Source organism: Lissotriton vulgaris, chromosome 7 (assembly GCF_964263255.1).
Source record: "Lissotriton vulgaris chromosome 7, aLisVul1.2, whole genome shotgun sequence".
Lineage (NCBI taxonomy): Eukaryota > Metazoa > Chordata > Amphibia > Caudata > Salamandridae > Lissotriton > Lissotriton vulgaris.
Genome location: NC_141695.1, coordinates 1,752,527,877 through 1,752,547,562, shown reverse-complemented (window position 1 = coordinate 1,752,547,562; position 19,686 = coordinate 1,752,527,877). Strand labels below are relative to the sequence as shown.

General features: G+C 52.9%; 1 protein-coding gene across 1 annotated transcript in view; it reads right to left on the bottom strand.

Moving 5' to 3' along the window:
• Window positions 1-19,686, bottom strand: part of MEGF8 (multiple EGF like domains 8) — a 399,920-nt gene that overhangs the window by 201,384 nt on the left and 178,850 nt on the right. The window contains exon 25 of the mRNA XM_086933057.1: window positions 18,728-18,860. Within this exon, the coding sequence (XP_086789183.1) occupies window positions 18,728-18,860 (133 nt within the window). The remainder of the gene's footprint in view (window positions 1-18,727; window positions 18,861-19,686) is intronic.

The window sequence follows — 19,686 nt, the reverse complement described above, 5'->3', positions numbered from 1 at the left end:
CGAAGAGGCAGACGAATCAGGGATCGACTGACATGCTGAGTAGCTCGGGATACCAGTATCTTCATGCCCAGTCCGGAGCCACAAGGATGACTTGGGCCCGGTCGCGCCTGATCTTCTTCAGCACTCTGGGCAGAAGTGGTATAGGCGGAAAGGGGTACAACAGACCGCAACTCCACTCACAACGAAAAGCGTCGCCGAGCGAGTGCCGCCTTGGAAATTCCAACGTGCAGAACTGATGACATTGCCCGTTCTCTTCTGTGGCGAATTTATCTAGCCAAGGCTCTCCCCACTGCTGAAAGAGACCTTGCGCCACTTCCGAGTTCAGACACCATTCGTGATCCATCATGCACCGGCGGCCGAGTTCGTCCGCCCTGGCGTTCAGGGAACCTGCCAGGTGTTGGACCACCAAGGTCACGCCCTGATGTTCCAGCCACTGCCAGAGGCGCAGAGCCTCCTGGCATAGGGTCCAAGACCCCACCCCGCCTTGTTTGTTGCAGTACCACATGGCGGTGGTGTTGTCCGTGAACACCTGCACTACACTCCCCCGGACAGAGGGGAGGAATGCCTTCAGTGCAAGCCGGATCGCCCGCAGCTCCAGAAGGTTGATATGGAGCCGGGACTCCGCCGGAGACCAGAGGCCTCTGATCTCTGCCTCTCCCATGTGGCTCCCCCAGCCTGAATGGACGCGTCCGTCAAAACTACGTGCCCCGGCTGGGGTAGGGAGAGGGATCTGCCCCTGACCCAATCGTGGTTCGTGAGCCGCCACTTCAACTGTCTTGCAGTGCCCTCCGAGATTAAGACATGGTCGGACATGTTGCCCTGATGCTGGACCCACTGAAACTTCAGGTCCCACTGCAGAGCCCGCATCCGCCACCTGGCGTGATGCACCAGAAGGATGCAGGAGGCCATCAGCTCCAGAAGCCGCAGCGTCAACCTGACCGAGATTCAGGATAAAGGCTGAAAGGTCAGAATCAGAGCCTGAATATCCCAAACCCGCTGTTCGGGACGATAAACCCAAAACTGCGAAGAGTCTAGGACAGCTCCGATGAAGAGGAGCTTCTGAGAGGGACACAGGTGGGACTTCGGCACATTGATGGAGAACCCCAGCAGGTGAAGGAGGTCGGCTGTAGTCTGGAGGTGGCCGACGACTGTCTGGGGTGAGCCCGCCTTCAATACCCAGTCGCGAGGTAGGGGAAGACTGAAACCCTTAACCTGCGCAGATGAGCTGCGACCACCGCCATCACTTTCGTGAACACCCGTGGGGCGCTGGTAAGGCCGAAGGGGAGCAAGGTAAACTGAAAGTGCTCGTGGCCTACCGTGAATCGCAGGTAGCGCCGATGGGCCGGCAAGACGGGGGATGTGAAAATATGCGTCCTGCAAGTTCAACTCTACCATCCAGTCTCCCGGTTTCAGGGCAGCTAAGACCTGAGCCAAAGTCAGCATCTTGAACTTCTCCTTCTGGAGGAAGCCATTGATGTTCCGTAGGTTCAAGATATGGCGTAGGCCCCCTTTGCCCTTCTGGGAACCAGAAATAAGTGGGAGTAACTTCCACTTCTTACTTCTGGACCAGGAACGCGCTCGATGGCCCCCTTGGCCAAGAGGGCTGAAACAAATAGTTTCTTACCTGTCGGTGTAGTTTTTCTGCTTGAAGATCTTTCTGGATTCACTATGCTGTGCATTATTCCGCGATCTAGTGGTTGGGTCCGGAATCATAGTCTTTCCTTTTTTTTTTCGTAGCCCAGGTGGGCGTCGACGTCCCACCTTTGGTGTACTTCCTGTGACGTCGGCATGCTTCCTGCGGAGGCTCCCACCGTTGGGCGCCATCTTCGGATTCTTTTTTTCTTGGATTGTTCAGTTTGTGAATCCTTTGGCAACATTTTTTTTTCTTCAAGTAAGTACTTTTTTCCCCGCTTGACTTTCAAGGTGTCTGTTTTCTGTTTTGCCCTTGTATTACCACCTTCTTCTCCAGCCTCCAGAAAGATCTTCAAGCTGCAAATCTACACAGACAGGTAAGAAACTATTCGCTTTGAATCTTTTTTGTGGATTCACTATGCTGTGCTTAGACTTTGTAGCGGTTTGTTATTGTTGTGGCGGCTGGGTGGAAGATGAGCTATGGTTGTTTAATATATGTTGAAGCACCTTTTGTCCTACTTGTCCTTCCTTGTTCATCTGTATATCCACGCAGTAGTGCTTAGTGAACGTGTGCACTGAAGCCCAGGTTACCGCCAGGCATATGTCTTGAATGGGTGTGTTAGCCAGGAAGGCTTTTGTTGCTCCCTTCTTCCTAGTAGAGTGGGCGCATGTCCCCTCTGCCTGCCTGTTTGTGGCATAATTGTATGGTCCGTGCGATCCACCGTGCGATGGTTACCTTTGTTACTGGTTTACCCAGGCAACTGTTTGCGAAGGACACAAAGAACGGCTTTGTTTTCCTGTTCTCCTTGGTCCTTTCTATGTAGTGCATTACTGCCCTTCTAGCGTCCAGAGTGTGCAGTGCCCTCTCTGCGCTTGTTGTTGGCTTCTGAAAGAAGCTTGGTATTTGTAATGTTTGGTTGATGTGGAACCTTGATACCACCTTTGGCATAAAGTGTGGGTCAGTCCTCATCACCACCCTATCGTTGTGTATTTGGATGTAGGGTTCTTGTAGTGTTAGTGCCGGTAGTTCGCTCACCCTGCGCAGCGAGGTGATTGCCACCAAGAAGGCTGTTTTCATAGTTAGCATTTGTAGTGATGCCCTATGAATCGGTTCAAAAGGCGCCTTCATGAGCTCTGTTAGCACTAAATTGAGGTTCCTGTGGCATCCTTTTTGGAGGTGCGATCCTCCTTGCCCCTTCTAGGAATCTTTTCACTATCTGTGATGTAAAGAGGCTCTTCCCCGTTTCACCTCTTGTGAAGGCCACTATTGCAGCTAGGTGTACTCTAAGCGAGGAGGAACTTAGGTTTTCCTTCAGCAGGTGTGTGAGATATCTTAACACAGTTGGTTCTCTTGTCATCTTCTTGTGTAGCTTTTTCGTGTGGCACCATAGTGTAAATCCCTTCCATTTTGCCGCATTGCACCCTCGTGTGCTAGGTCTTCTTGCCTCTCGTAGGACCCTCAGGGTGCTCTCAGGTAACTTCAAGTGCGCAAACTCTAAGTCTTCAGGAGCCACGCTGCTAAGCTGAGGCTCTCTGGCTCTGGATGTAGGACTTCTCCGCCTTGCATGGAGAGTAAGTCTTTCCTTTTCCCGAACTTGTGGGGTGCACCCTGCGCCATTTCCATTATCTGTGAGTACCAGGTCTGCCTGGCCCACTGTGGTGCTCACTGTGGTGCTACCAGGATCAGGGTCATGCTGCTGGTTCTGTACTCGGTGAGTACCCTGTGTATCAGTGGTATCGGGGGAAAAGCGTAGGCAAATGTTTCCGACCAGTTTATCCATAGGGCATTCATAAGATCCTTCCCCTGGTTGCCTGGATGCGAAGCTTCGGCATTTTGCATTCTGGTGTGTTGCAAACAGGTCTGTTGTCGGTGTTCCCCACTTTCTGAACAGCCTTTGCGTTTCCTGTGCATTGAGCTCCCACTCATGGGATGCCGATGTCTGCCTGCTGAGCCAGTCTGCTTCCACATTGTCCTTCCCTGGTAGGTGTATGGCTAGCAGGTCTATTTTTAGTGGTATGGCCCATCTACATATCTCCTGAGCTAGTTTCGATAGCGGTGCTGATTGTTTTCCTCCCTGCTTATTGATGTAGAACATCGTTGTTGTGTTGTCTGTCTGGATCAACACTCTCTGGCAGTACAGTTTAGTTTGGAAGGCCTTCAGGGCGATGAACACTGTCTTTAGTTCCAGGTAGTTGATGTGTTTGACCGCATCCGCTGGAGTCCACAGGCACCGCACTCTGAGTTTGGTCATGTGAGTCCCCCATCCCTTCTGGGATGCATCTGTGGTGATGGTCTCTGTTGGGGTCGGTGGTGTTAGAGGCTTCCCTTGTGTTATGTTCTCCTTGTTCCACCACGCCATCTCCTCCTGCACTGCGTGCTTCACAACCACTAGATCTTCCCAACTTCCTGTAGCTTGTGACCATTGTTCTTGCAGCCATTCCTGGAATGGTCTCATGTGGAGCCGCACATTTGGGACCAGATGTATGCAGGAGGCCATCATGCCCATGATCTTGCTCCTTGTCCTCACCGTCAGAGCGAGCCCCTTCTGGTAGAGGTGCATCTCTCCTTCAGTAGAGCCAGTGTTCTCTTGTCGCTGGGCCACACCCTGCTCTGTATAGTGTCGATCTGTGCCCCAAGGAAGATTTTTACTTGCTCTGGTTCCATTGAGGATTTCCCCCAGTGAATGGAGAATCCCAGGTCCACCAGTGTACTTGTCACGCGCTGTGCGTGTTCCTTGCATGCTCTGTGTGAACTTGTCTTTATTAGCCAGTCGTTCAGGTAAGGGTATACATGTATCCCTTCCCTCCTTAGGTGCGCTGCCACTGCTGAAAGGCACTTTGTAAAAACCCTTGGTGCAAATTTTAGTCCGAATGCCAGGGCTGTGAACTGGTAGTGATCTCTATTGATGGCAAATCTCAGTAGGTGTTTGTGCTGCCTGTTCATTGGGATATGCAGGTAGGCATCTTTGAGGTCGATGGTGACCATGAAGTCTCCGTCTCTTAGCGGAGGAATGACCTCTTGCAGGGACGTCATTTTGAACTTTTGTGTTCTTACGTACTTGTTTAAAAACCTTAGGTCCAGGATGGGTCTCAGTGTGTCGTCCACCTTTGGAACCAGGAAGTATGTTGAGTATACCCCCCTGTTCCTTTCTCTGTAAGGTACTGGTTCCATAGGCTCCTTTTGGATGAGTTCTTTCGCTTCCTTTTGAAGTAGCTCTAGGTCCTTCCCTGACTGCGCCCTTCTCTTTGGTCTCCTGTTCGGCGGTGTCCTTTCCAGTTCAATGCAATATCTGAACTGGATGGTGTTGAGTATCCACTTGTCTGTTATCTTCTCCCATTGTCTGAAGAAGTGACAGCCTGCCTCCTACTGGTGTTACATGGTCGTCTGTGTTCTGTCCGTGTAATCTTGTGTTTGTTTTGTCGTGCTCCACCCCGGGAGGAGTTGCGTGGGTGGGCACGTAGTGCGTGGGGGAGTCACTTAGAGGTGGGTTGGTGGCCCCCTCTTTTATTCTGTCCCCGTCCGTTCGCCCTCCAGCGAAAGGACTGGCCCTTTTGCTGGTAGTGCCAGGTTTGTTTTCGAGGTCCTTGTTGTGTTTGACTGTTTCCCGGGTTGGGCTACTGTAAGGTCTGGTGGGACGTTCCTGGCTGGTTTCCCCCTCTTCCGTTTGGTCTCCGAGACGGAGTACCCCTTTTTGAGCCCCTGAACTGTAAGGCCCCCATGGACCTTGCAGTTTCGTTCTCCTTTTTGAGCTGGGTGAGTTTTTTTATCCACCAGCGCCCCAAACAGTGTCTCCCCATTGAACAGGGTGCTTAGGATGTTGTTCTGCACCTCCGGTTTGAAGGCTGAGATCCTGAGCCAGGCCCGTCTCCTTTCCGTTATTCCCAACATCATCAGCCTGTTGGACATGTCCGCACCGTCCAAGGCGGTCTTGAGGCAAGAGATTGCCACATTTTCCCCCTCTTCCACGAGGTGTGCAGCCCTCTGTTGGTACTCATCTGGTAGATGTTTCAGCAGCTGTCCGAATTCACCCAGAATCTGGTACTGGTGCTGGTTTAGCAGGGCGTTAAAGTTTGACATGCGCCAGTGCATTGACGCATTTCTCCTTCCTGTTAGGTCCATCATCCTGCTTTCCTTGTCTGGTGGTGGCCTTGTTGTTGTTGGCACGTTTGCCCTTTTTCTGGCGGTCGCCGCAATGATGGAGTCCGCCGTAACAGATCCTCTGATGTAGGGAGGATCCTTAGAGGATTGTTTGTACTTCTTCTCAGTGCTCGGCGTCACTGACCTGCAGGTTGCCGGTTCTTTGAACGCCTCTTTCCCCTGGGCCACAACACTGTCCAGCATGGGGAGGTACGGGCTCCTAGTTTGTGTGGGGAGCAGGGTCTCCAAGAGGAAGTCTGCCTTCGGCTTCTCCTCATCCAGCTTAACTCCAAAAGCTGCTGCCGCTTTTTTGATGGCGATATTGCAGGCCCCAATGTCGTCTGGCGGCGAAGGCCTCTAAGGGTACAAGTCTACGCCCTCTACTGGATTTTCGGCGTTGTGGTCCTGCCACTCCAGGTCCTGTGTCCCGGAGGATATGGAGCCGAGGATCGTCCGTTGATCGTCGTCGCCCTCCTCCTCGTAGTAGGAGGCTTCCTCCTCGGTTTGGTCCAGGTTCTCAGGACTTTTCGGCGGCTGTTCGGCCACTAAGTCGTCCTCCTCTTCCACTTCGACGATTACCGTTCTTTGTTTTGACGGAATAGCGAAGCTACTCATTCTTTCATCGAAGTCCCTTTTCCTCTGCAGGATGTTATCCATCTCTGCCTAGAGCCGTTTTTTCTTCCTTTCCATTTCGGCCGCCTGTTCGGCATGGAAGCGTTCGGCTGGTCTCTTCGACGTCGAGAAGGGCTTCGGATCCCTGGTTGACGCCGAAGCGCCCTTCGGGTCCTTGTCTTTCTAAGATAAACGCTCCTTTTCGGGGACGTTCTTAGACGACCTTGGCTTTTCGCCGGTCTTTGCCACCTGGGAGACCTTATCTAAGGATCCGCTGTGCTGCTTGCCCCTGGATGCATCTGCGGCTGTCGAGGGTTTCGGCGCCAGTGCTCCTTTAGAGGACTTTGACTCCGTTCTTCGAGGGTCTTGCTCAGACCTTCGGGAGTCTTTCAGGGGGTTAGGGGTCGTCTACTCTCCTACCTCCTTTGAAGTCTTCTTATCGGATTCTCTACGACTGTGTAGCAGTCTTCTTCAGCGATTTAGTCCCCCTCGTCGCCCGATAGCCCCAGGTCTCAAAGGGACTGTGGTTGGCCATTGCCCTGCATGCTGTAATTGGCTCGTCTGACGCTCTCTAACCCAGAGAGTCTTTGGTGTGAAGGTGGAGCAGGCATTGCAGTCCTTGCTCTCGTGATCGACTGGTAGGCAGAGGTTGCAAACCGGATGCTGGTCCTTCTGCGCGTACTTGTGGTGGCAGTTACGGCAGAATTTAAACGGTGTGTTGTCCATTTCTCGTGCTCAGGGGGCCCCCTGTGCGCGCATTCTCCGTTGGACGTCGAATTTTAAGAAGTTCTCCTTCTCCTTCGTAGTCCTTGCTCGATCGTGTTGTTCCCAGTCGTCTTCCCTGAATTTTTCTTGCGAAATCGGCTTTCCTGCGTCTTCTCTCCAAAACTCTGGAGCCCTTTGGGAACGACACAGACCCAACAGCGGAAAAAAGAATCTGAAGATGGCGCCCAAAGGTGGGAGCTTCCGCAGGAAGTACACCAAAGGTGGGACGTCGACGCCCACCTGGGTTACGAAAAGAAAAAAAAAAGAAAGAAAGAAAGGAAAGACTACGATTCCGGACCCAACCACTAGACCGCGGAATAATGCACAGCATAGTGAATCCAGAGAGATTCACGCTGCAAAACTTCCTCTTGCAGAAGTTGCAAGTGATCCCCCGACATGCGTTGGTACTGCGGTGGCATGCCTGGAGGGGTCGCCTCGAAGGGGAGGGAGTAGCCCCTTCGGACGATTTGCAGCACCCACCTGTCCGATGTAATGGAGCGCCAGTGGAGGAGGTGCGGACGAACCCTGCCCCCCACTGGTGTCAAATGGGCCTGAAAGCTCGGACTAGGAAGGCTTTGAGGCGGATGCTGCGGGGATAGATGTGGACTGGCCGCGCCGTTGTCCCCTGTTACCGCCACAACAGTAACCACGTCCGCCACCGCCCTGAATGTTAGTCTGCGGCCCGTGGCTGGCAGGACGTGTGAGGGCACCCCTCCCGTGGCCACGAAAGGAGCGCTGGGCAGAAGATTGCTGGCGCGGGGCCGACACGCCCAAGTACTTGGCCGTAGCCTTGGAGTCCTTAAAGCGTTCTAGCGCATGATATGCCTTGCCACCGAAGAGGTGGCTGCCATCGAACAGCATGTCCATAAGGGTGTTCTGGAAATCGGCCGAAAAGTTGGCGGACCTCAGCCAGACATGGAAATCGCTCTTCCTAGTGAGTCCGTGGTATCCAGTCCACATCTTCTAGAGTACCGCGCTGCGTCCCTACCCTCTGCGAGGGCTTGCCCAAGTTTCGCCCGGGCTCCCTCCGGGCACTCACGCAGCACAGCCGTAACCGTAACCGTATCCCACAGAGAGTGGGTGTAACGGCCCAAGAGGCACGCGGTGTTGACCGACCGCAACTCCAAACTAAGGGAAGAGAACATCTTTCCGAACTGTTCATACCTCTTGGATTCCCGATCTGGTGGTGCAGTCGGGAATGTAGATTGGGAAGTAGAAGCCTGGATAACCAGGCTCTCAGGGGTGGGTGGACAAGAAACTAGGGTCGCCCGGTGCAGGGCGGTGTCGCTTAGCGACGTTCCTATCTACAGGGTGACCTGTAGTGGACCTGGAGCAAGTGCCCAACAGGACATCTGTGAGAGCCTCATTAAACGGCAGTGGAGGCTCTGAGGAGCTTACCTGCGGTTTAAGGACCTCCATGAGGATGTTAGACCTCACCGTTGCGACGGGGAGCTTAAGAGCCAAGGCCTTGGCTGCCCTCATCAACACCACACTATAAGCAGCCCCCTCCTCCGTAGCCACGGTAGGAGGAGAGACAAAACCAGTGTCTGATGAGGTATTCAGGCCACTGGCTTCCCCTAGTTCCTGTGTCCAGTCCAGAATTGACTGGCACTCATGTGCCAGGGGGTCCTCAGACCCCCCCCCCAGTCTCCCTCGTCGTCCATGTCCTGTAATTCAGGGATAAAGGATGGACCCAGATCTTCAAAGAATTCCTCTTCGGCCGGCGCCGAATGCGGCGTCGAGTGGCGCCACTCCGACGCCGGATCTGGACCGAGGGGTGGACCAGAGAAGGCGTCATGCGGGCACGGCGTCATGCGGGGACGACGCCGGGGATGACATCCAAGGGGCCGATGCCAGCGGGGTCGTATGGTCGACCAGCGACAACCCGGATCCGGATCCAGTGGGGCCTTGCGGCGCCTGGACCGAAGTCGCCGACGGCACCGGGGCCGAAGCACCCGGCTCGCTTGGGCTCCCAGTCAGGACCGCTTGGCCCGAAGGCACCGTGGAACCAGACAGAGGAGAAAGCGACCTCATGGCCACAAGGAAGGCTTCGATCTCCTCTGGCGTTGCGTTCTGGGTATGGAGCAGGCCGCGACGTCTGCGTCTCCGGCGGAACAGCGAGGGCGGTGTCACCCGAACCCCCGGCCGCATCGCACGAGAGTCGGGGGGAGTCAGAAGAGCGATGTCGCCTCTTCGACTTTTTGTGCCTCTTACCCGAGGACTTGGAGCCTGACGAGTGGTGCCGACTTGCCGAGCTGTGATGACTCCGGCCCCGCGACCGGTCCCTCGACCTCCTTCCGGACCGGGACCTTGAACGACGCGGGGACGACTGCCGGAGCTCAAGGCGCTTACGGGACCGCTCCCGCCTAGCCTTCGACGTCAAGGCCCGACAGTCAGGGCACGACTTGTCATCGTGTTCGGGCCCCAGGCAATGTAGGCACTGGGGGTCGGTAACCGACATCAATCGGTTGCAGTTGGCACAAGGTTTGAACCCAGGCATCCCTACCAGCACCAATGGAAACGGATCCAAAAAGGACCAAAAAAGCTTAGTCAAAAAGTGACTAAAGGGTACCACTTTCTCCGGTCCTGCTGGCGCAGAAAAAAAGAAGAGCTGACGTCAGCGCACGAGGGCGGCGTATAAGTACTCCGATGACGTCATCCCGGCGCCAACGACGGAGCCGCAGAGGTCGCCTACCGACGCGCAGGGGTACTGCTACGCAAAATTTTCCGGATCCAGTCTGACGCCTGGGGATATTCTAAGGTAAGGAATCTAATACTAACCTGTTTCTTTCAGATACACATCTTGCACAGAGGATATCCTAGTGGTCCATGACAGCCCTTGTAACACTCAGAATTGTCCATGATTTCTGGATATGGGTCAATTTGGAAAAGTATGAAGAGTTCTCAACGACCATTGTGGTTAGCTTGACTAGGTGTGAGGGGACCTTCTGACCTATTGGGATACTAGATGGCACATTCATGTGGCCGCCGCATTATCCTTGCATGGACAGGGGGTTGTGGTGGGAATACCCTGATATCCCAAACTAGAGGTGTTGAGCAAATTGGGCTTTGATTCACCCTTTTCCTAATTTTCATTTTTTTCGTTTTCGATTCTTTTTCCTTATTAATCTCAACTTCTCGTTTAAGGGGTTTGGAGGGTAACCAGATTGGTTGGTCTGGTGAGAAGGGCCCTGGGACTTAGGTCTGCTATTAAAGTCTAAGGGGTTATGAATGAAGACCAGTGAACAAAGGAAGTTGTAGGGTCACATCAGCAGTGTTGGCATCCTCCTCTATAGTAACCCCAAGACAGTCAAGATATGTCAAAGAAATGTGAAAAAGTTGTATATTTTTATATGTTTTTTTCTACTACATAAAAAATGTTTAACACAAAGGACCAGCTGAGGAGTTGGTAGGGAGCTGGGCTGTGCTGGAGCTCTGGGTGCAGTGAATGGCTGAGGCAGTGTCCTAGTGTAATCTGAGCCTTGCACACTCTTTGGAAGTAGGGCAGCTTTAGGACTTGCCAGGACAAAAATGAAAGTAGGTCACTTACTTTGATCCATCCTGTAGCTTGTAGTGCTGTAGACCACATGCCTTGCACACTCCTGCCATCTAGTGTTCAGCACGTGTGCTGCAAGATGCTTTTCCTCAAAGCAGAAGTAGTGTCTGTTTTGAAACAACTCGTTTCCCTCCCCGAAACCCTAAATGCACCAGGGCAAAGACTCCACACCTCAGATGCCCCCCCCCCCTCCACCTCCAAGTAATTGAGTGAATCGAAGCAGAATAGTAATTCTGTGCAGGTGCATTATGAATCAAAATATGTGATTAATGCAAAGCATCTGTACCTTCAGCTTGCATTGGGGAGGTGAGAGGGTACAGGCTAATCTACAGCCCGCCAAGCTACAAAAGGGGATGCAAGAAAAGGAATCTGTTTCAGTTCATACCATGTGTAGCTTCAGATCGCGTGCTTTGCACAGACTTCAAATCAGTGCTTTCCCACTAACGAGGCTGCTTGCAAGAGGTTGTGCCAGATGTTTGGATTGAACAGTCTGCCTGCCCTGTGCCTTTGATGGCCATGAATGTTCACACAGAATTGTTCTGTGAAAGTTTGAGGAGTGGACCACATAGCAGCCTTCTCGTAAGCACAACGCGCAGTAGGCCCTGTGCACAGAGTAGATTTAGTTTTAGCATTACATACGCGGATACATTTCACGTTCCACCTAGCAATTACTGATTTGGAACTGGATTTCCCAAGTGAAACTTTGTGAAAGCAACAAACCGCTGAAGCTTCTGGAGAACGGCTTTGGTAAGGTCAATGTTATTCATGAGAGCCTTTGTTACATCTCGTGGCCTTCCCGCCGGAGAAGGAGGTTGCAAAAAGAAGTCAATGGTCCGATTAGGATGTATTAGGAAGGCAACCTTTGATCCCTACTAGAAATAGATCTTTTCATGAAAGATGCTGCAGTTGACAGGAATGTTAAGAGCTGGACTGGGGCTCCCGTAAGCCGTTCGGACAACATTCGTGAACCGGGATGGGACTGGGGCGTCCCTCTAGAGAGGACTCGCAAGAAAACCCTGCGTAAATATTCTGATAACTAGGATGCTACACAAAGTCGTCTGCTTTGCCCCCTCTGGTAACCCTGACATTCCTTAAGTATGCTCGGTAGAAGCTCATGCCTGAACCAAAGGCTGCAGAGGAGGAGACCTTCGCCCTCGACTCATACAAGAGTGGACACACAATTTCCAAATTGCGGCATAACCCACTCTGTGGTAGGTCGGCCTGCCTCGCACAAGATGAGCGAACACTCCTCTGGAATCTGCACGTAACCTCATTCTCAAACCTCTGGTACCAAACTGCATGGTTCCCTTTCGCTGGGATTGGATGTCTCAGGGACCTTCTTGAGGATGGACAGAGCTTCCAGCAGGGCAGAGCTGCATCCACTGCTTCCCTGCCGACGTCAGAGCAATGAGCATCCGGGACCTTGGCCTCAACTTCCTGCTAATCGAGAGAATGAGTGAGAAGTGGAAGCAAATGCCCATGAGCAGTTCATCCTCGTGCCTGCCCATGGACTGTGACTGGTACCTGTGGGTGAAGCCCGAGGCCCTGGCGCTGAATCCAGCAGCAAAGAGGCAGACTGAGGACACACTCCAAGGTCTGAAGGACTTTGGGGTTTCCCACTCGTGTACTTGTTGTGCTGTCCTGCTCAGCAGATCCGTGACGTCACTGGTCGCTCCAGGCAGATGCTCCGCTAGAAGCATCACTAGGGGCTGTTTGGCAGGTGCCATATCGACTGTGCAATGATGACAGCTAAGGTGAGCGAGGCCTCCTTGCTTCTGCATGAAAACCATGGTGTTCATAGTATCTGTTTACATCTGAACTAGAGCTTTACATGCTGAGAATCAGCATTTAAACACTGAGCGCAGTGGACCAGCTGCCAGTTCTAATGAGCTGATGCGCATCTTCTGCTGCTGCTGCATCCAGATGCCTTGAACCCATTGCCCAGATGTGCTCGCCCCATCCGAGCGAGAAGTCTCTGGTGACGTCCAGTCGATGAACTCTGCCCAGTATCCGCTCCTGGTCCATGGTTTGATACTGAGTCTCACTCTGGACTCTACCAACACCAGCTCCGTCCAGGGGGACCAGTGCCCGGTGGCGGCTCTGCCTCAGGGGCGTGTGGAGTCGACTCTGCAGCACGGCGGCACCGCATGAGGCCGGCGTCCCAGCATCACCACTGCGCACAGGCTGGCACAGGCTGAGCCTGTGACCGATGCTTCTGCGAGGCCTCATCTCTGCTACAGGGAGAGATGAGACATTGAGGCAATGACTGTGAAACCTCCCCTGGGTAACAAACAAACTGAGTGCGATAGGCACTGCTCATAGCCAACGATCTGTGAGTGACATGCACTGCTCATAGCCAACGGTCTATGAGTGCGATAGGCAGTGCTATGCAAAGAGTTGTCGTGCTGTTCCTAACAAAAGAAAGGATTGGTATAGTCAGTGATGTAAGTGGATTATGGGAGGGTGGTCAGAAGTTCACCCCGGGAATCCATTTTGTTGGATTTAATGCCCTCACACACCCTTTCAGGTGTCATGCTTCATCATTTGGGCTTGCTCCTCGTTGGGTCGGCGGTGCAATACCCAACGGGCGACACCTCAAAGAGGGGCTCTTTGGCCGAGATCTTTTTCCAACTGCCGTATAGATGAAGTGTGGGTATGGGGCCAGATACAGGTGGTAGACGTGGGTATAGTGGGTTAAAATAAAGCAAGTGGTACTAAGGGTACTTTATTCAGAGGGCCACTGCTTTGGTTAAAAAAGATTACCCTGGAGGAGAGTAATGGAAAATAATGTTTCCAACTCAGATCCAAAGGTTGTTGTAGTCAGTTAGGCACTGCTCATAGCCAACGGTCTGTGAGTGCGATAGGCACTGCTCATAGCCAACGGTCTGTGAGTGCGATAGGCACTGCTCTTATCCAACAGTCTGTGAGTGTGATAGGCACTGCTCATAGCCAACGGTCTGTGAGTGCGATAGGCCCTGCTCATAGCCAACGGTCTGTGAGTGCGATAGGCACTGCTCATAGCCAACGGTCTGTGAGTGCGATAGGCACTGCTCATAGCCAACGGTCTGTGAGTGCGATAGGCCAACGGTCTGTGAGTGCGATAGGCACTGCTCATAGCCAACGGTCTGTGAGTGCGATAGGCACTGCTCATAGCCAACGGTCTGTGAGTGCGATAGGCACTGCTCATAGCCAACGGTCTGTGAGTGCGATAGGCACTGCTCATAGCGAACGGTCTGTGAGTGCGATAGGCACTGCTCATAACGAACTGTCTGTGAGTGCGATAGGCACTGCTCATAACGAACTGTCTGTGAGTGCGATAGGCACTGCTCATAACGAACTGTCTGTGAGTGCGATAGGCACTACTCATAGCTGCTCCACCTCATCTTCCAAATCTCAAGACACAAAGACAATGAGGGCGCTGCACACAGGTGCGCTGGAACCACCACAAGACACTTGATACAAACCCTTGAGCTGTGTGGCTGAAAGAGTAGAACACTGCACTGCTAGTATTGTCTACTTAACCCAGGTAGCAATGGAGTGCTGAGCGAATATAGATGTGAAAGCAGGCGTCCTTGAGATTGAGGGTTGCTGCAAGAACTCCTGTGCCCAGCATCGGAATGACGTGCTGAAGCGTGGTCACCTTGAAGTGTTCCACGGTATGCAAAGGTTTAGAGGCCGGAGGTCTAGGATAGGCTGTAGACCTGAAGCGTGGTCACCTTGAAGTGTGCCTACAGTATGCAAAGGTTTAGTGGCTGGAGGTCTCGGATAGGCTGTAGCGCGCCGTGCGTGGTCATCTTGAAGTGCTCCACAGTATGCAAAGGTTTAGAGGCCGGAGGTCTATGATAGGCTATAGCGCGCCATGCGTGGTCATCTTGAAGTGTTCCACAGTATGCAAAGGTTTAGAGGCTGGAGGTCTGGGATAGGCTGTAGGGTGCCGTGCGTGGCCACCTTGAAGTGTGCCTACAGTATGCAAAGGTTTAGAGGCCGGAGGTCTAGGACAGGCTGTAGGCCTGAAGCGTGGTCACCTTGAAGTGTGCCTACATAATGCAAAGGTTTAGAGGCCGGAGGTCTCTGATAGGCTGTAGGGTGCTGTGCGTGGTCATCTTGAAGTGTGCCTACAGTATGCAAAGGTTTAGAGGCCGGAGGTCTAGGACAGGCTGTAGGCCTGAAGCGTGGTCATCTTGAAGTGTTCCACAGTATGCAAAGGTTTAGAGGCCGGAGGTCTCTGATAGGCTGTAGTGTGCCGTGCGTGGTCATCTTGAAGTGTGCCTACAGTATGCAAAAGTTTAGAGGCCGGAGGTCTACGATAGGCTGTAGGGAGCCGTATTTGGACACCTTGAAGTGTTCCACAGTATGCAAAGGTTTAGAGGCAGGAGGTCTAGGATAGGCTGTAGACCTGATGCTTGGTCACCTTGAAGTGTGTCTACAGTATGCAAAGGTTTAGAGGCCGTAGGTCTCTGATAGGCTGTAGGTCTGAAGCGTGGTCACCTTGAAGTGTGCCTACAGTATGCAAAGGTTTAGAGGCTGGAGGTATCGGAAAGGCTGTAGGTCTGAAGCGTGGTCACCTTGAAGTGTGCCTACATAATGCAAAGGTTTAGAGGCCGGAGGTCTCTGATAGGCTGTAGGGTTCCGTGCGTGGTCATCTTGAAGTGAGCCTACAGTATGCAAAGGTTTAGAGGCCGGAGGTCTCGGAGTGGCTGTAGGGTGCCGTGCGTGGTCAACTTGAAGTGTTCCACAGTATGCAAAGGTTTAGAGGCCGGAGGTCTCTGATAGGCTGTAGGGTGCCGTGCGTGGTCATCTTGAAGTGCTCCACAGTATGCAAAGGTTTAGAGGCCGGAGGTCTAGGATAGGCTGTAGGGTGCCGTGTGTGGTCACCTTGAAGTGTTCCTACAGTATGCAAAGGTTTACAGGCCGGAGGTCTCGGAGTGGCTGTAGGGTGCCGTGCGTGGTCATCTTGAAGTGCTCCACAGTATGCAAAGGTTTAGAGGCCGGAGGTCTAGAATAGGCTGTATGCAAAGGTTTAGAGGCCGGAGGTCTAGGATAGGCTGTAGGTCTGAAGCGGGGTCACCTTAAAGAGTTCCAAAAGTTTGCAACGGTTTAGAGGCTGGAGGTCTCGGTTAGGCTTTAGGGTGCCGTGAGTGCAACGGCGAGACCCCTGAGTGCAACGGCGAGACCCCTGAGTGCAACGGCGAGACCACTGAGTGCAACGGCGAGACCACTGAGTGCAACGGCGAGACCACCGAGTGCAACGGCGAGACCACCGAGTGCAACGGCGAGACCACCGAGTGCAACGGCGAGACCACCGAGTGCAACGGCGAGACCCCCGATTGACCCCCGAGTGCAATGGCAAGACCCCCGATTGACCCCTGAGTGCAATGGCGGCGAGACCCCTGAGTGCAACGGCGAGACCCCTGAGTGCAACGGCGAGACCACCGAGTGCAACGGCGAGACCACCGAGTGCAACGGCGAGACCACCGAGTGCAACGGCGAGACCACCGAGTGCAACGGCGAGACCCCGAGTGACCACCTAGTGCAATGGCGAGACCCCCGATTGACCCCCGAGTGCAATGGCAAGACCCCCGAGTGCAACGGCGAGACCACTGAGTGCAACGGCGAGACCACCGAGTGCAACGGCGAGACCACCGAGTGCAACGGCGAGACCACCGAGTGCAACGGCGAGACCACCGAGTGCAACGGCGAGACCACCGAGTGCAACGGCGAGACCACCGAGTGCAACGGCGAGACCACCGAGTGCAACGGCGAGACCCCGAGTTACCCCCGAGTGCAATGGCAAGACCCCCGATTGACCCCCGAGTGCAATGGCAAGACCCCCGATTTACCCGAGTGCAATGGCGGCAAGACCCCCGAGTGCAACGGCGAGACCACTGAGTGCAACGGCGAGACCACTGAGTGCAACAGCGAGACCACTGAGTGCAACAGCGAGACCACTGAGTGCAACAGCGAGACCACTGAGTGCAACAGCGAGACCACTGAGTGCAACAGCGAGACCACTGAGTGCAACGGCGAGACCACCGAGTGCAACGGCGAGACCACCGAGTGCAACGGCGAGACCACCGAGTGCAACGGCGAGACCACCGAGTGCAACGGCGAGACCACCGAGTGCAACGGCGAGACCCCGAGTGACCCCCGAGTGCAATGGCGAGACCCCCGATTGACCCCCGAGTGCAATGGCAAGACCCCCGATTGACCCCTGAGTGCAATGGCAAGACCCCCGAGTGCAACGGCGAGACCACCGAGTGCAACGGCGAGACCACCGAGTGCAACGGCGAGACCACCGAGTGCAACGGCGAGACCACCGAGTGCAACGGCGAGACCACCGAGTGCAACGGCGAGACCACCGAGTGCAACGGCGAGACCACCGAGTGCAACGGCGAGACCCCGAGTTACCCCCGAGTGCAATGGCGAGACCCCCGATTGACCCCCGAGTGCAATGGCAAGACCCCCGATTTACCCGAGTGCAATGGCGGCAAGACCCCCGAGTGCAACGGCGAGACCACTGAGTGCAACAGCGAGACCACCGAGTGCAACAGCGAGACCACCGAGTGCAACGGCGAGACCACCGAGTGCAACAGCGAGACCACTGAGTGCAACAGCGAGACCACTGAGTGCAACAGCGAGACCACTGAGTGCAACAGCGAGACCACTGAGTGCAACAGCGAGACCACTGAGTGCAATGGCGAGACCACTGATGAAAAGCAGGGTATCAGGCGTCAGCCTGTTCTTTTCAATCCTAGGTGTGACCAACAGGGTCTTGACTGGTTCCTCAAAGGATTCCACTGTGCGTTTAGCCATGCTTTCCAGCATGGACTCGCTTAGTCAGGTCTCTGGGCAAGCATAAGTCGCAAACTTGGTAATGGTCCGACCACAGGAAACTTACTCTTAGGACAGAACTGAGGTACATGTTCTCTATAGCCTGCCCACCCACAGGACTCATACTCATATGAGCTGGCGCCGAGAGAAACCCTGTGATCTTGGTTTATTTCAAGTCATCGTCAGCAGTGGTGGTTCTTAGGAGGTTGTAGAAGGCACTTCAGGCCTCTGCAGTCGTACAATTGCTGAGTGCAGCTCAACTTACCAGGAGCTTCAAAAGCACACCAGAATTAGATGGTGGAAAACGAGAATCTGCGGTGGAGACTTTGTCCAGGAGTACTTGTGTTACATGGAGGGAACCACGAGTTAAGCCGAAAGGTATGCTTCATAGAAAAACAACTTGAACCATCAACACTAGATGACAGGTGTGTGCAACGCATCTGGTCTACAGGTACAAATGATACAACATTCAACACTTGGAAAAAATGCCATCAAATTGGCCAAAACGGAGGGCAGAGGACTCTCTCCACCACCTCGCTCGTTAGTTACACTATTTGGAGACTGAAAGCAAGGAAGAGCACTGGTGTGCAAGAGGAGTAACTCGATCCAGTCTTACTAGCCTCTAAGAGGGCACACGCAGATTGGTATGCTGGCAACTGTCTTTCATATCTGGAGTAAGAATGGCCTCGGTCTGCCACGTCTGGGTAGTGAACAAAGACTACCATTGACTTTCAAATCCAAATTGTACATGTGTTTTTAATATTTCATTAAAAAATACACATATGCTGATTGTCTTACCCTGTCATTTTTGTCTTGTTTTGATTATTTAATGTGCTTTCTATTTAGTAATCTAGAATCTCCACCCCGAAGACCACTTCATTGTGGTCTCCAACCTCACTGGCAGAACAGCTCACAACCGGGAAATCTTAACCCTCACAGGCGAAAGGCCAACACCCTGAGGATCTTCACTCTCAAGGGCAAAATAACCCACGCCGTGGGAATCTTAACCCTCACAGAAAAACAGCCCACACCCTGGAAATCTTAACCCTCACAGGGAGTGAAGCCTACACCTGGGAATTCTTAATCAGCTACATCCTGAGAATCTACACCCTCGCGGGCAGAATAGCCCTTACTTCGTGAATCTCTAGCCTCGCCTGATCCAATTCAGTGGTGAGCAGCGCAGCAGACTGTACCTGACATGATCTCCACGGTGATGGGTCCCGTCTGGCCCTGGCCACAGAAGGCTGCGATCAAACTGCGATCAGACTGGAGGAGACCACTGTTCAGGAACTGGGGGAGGCCATCAAACACATAGGCGTAGTGGTTCTACAAGACAAAGGAAGAACTTAAAATGTGCAATGGGCAGACGTGCAGAACTAAAAGCAATGCATGCTCACACGCAGGGTCAACGGCAGCAGTACCAGGGCAAACTAAATTACTGAACACCAAAGTCTCAACACAACGTATGAGCAGAACTGTATCCAAGTATGCTTTGAATGTTCGTGTTTACCACAGTGCGAAGGGAACTCCATGCAAAACACTTTACTTGCACACAAACATTTCAATGCTCTGCCTCCCAAGTGGGAAAAAAAATCAGGGCTCCCCTCAGAATTTTTCAATTTTTTTTTTAATTGAAATGACAATGTTTAAATATGTCTAGACTTATTTAAAATTGCAACAAAGTTCTGTTACCATCTAAAAAAATGCAATCAAATGTATGATTGCAAAACATATTATTCTGGTCAGGCAGGCCTTACCAATGTGAAGTAGTACCACAATGTGATTACTAGAAATAGGGGTGGGGGTTTGAAGAATATTTTAAGTCACTTCCCTTTTTACACCAACTCTCTGCTAAGATGCAAGTAACAAAAGATGTTAGTGATGGCCCATTACACAGCGGCTTACTACGACGGATTCACTGGAGGCCCCCATAGGGGGGCCCGCCATCCAGTTAGAAGATCCTTGCCCTAACCAATAGGGTACAAGTTCCTAGGGGAACCCTAGTCACCTTTTCAGTAGTTCCCGTTTGCTTGACTGCCATTGGTCTGCTTCTGCACCATTTACTACAGACTAACAGGAAAGTTGCCAATCAGGTTTTAAGTCAATTTCTACATGTTTTAGGGATCGTACAATGGGCACAGGATACCAGTGT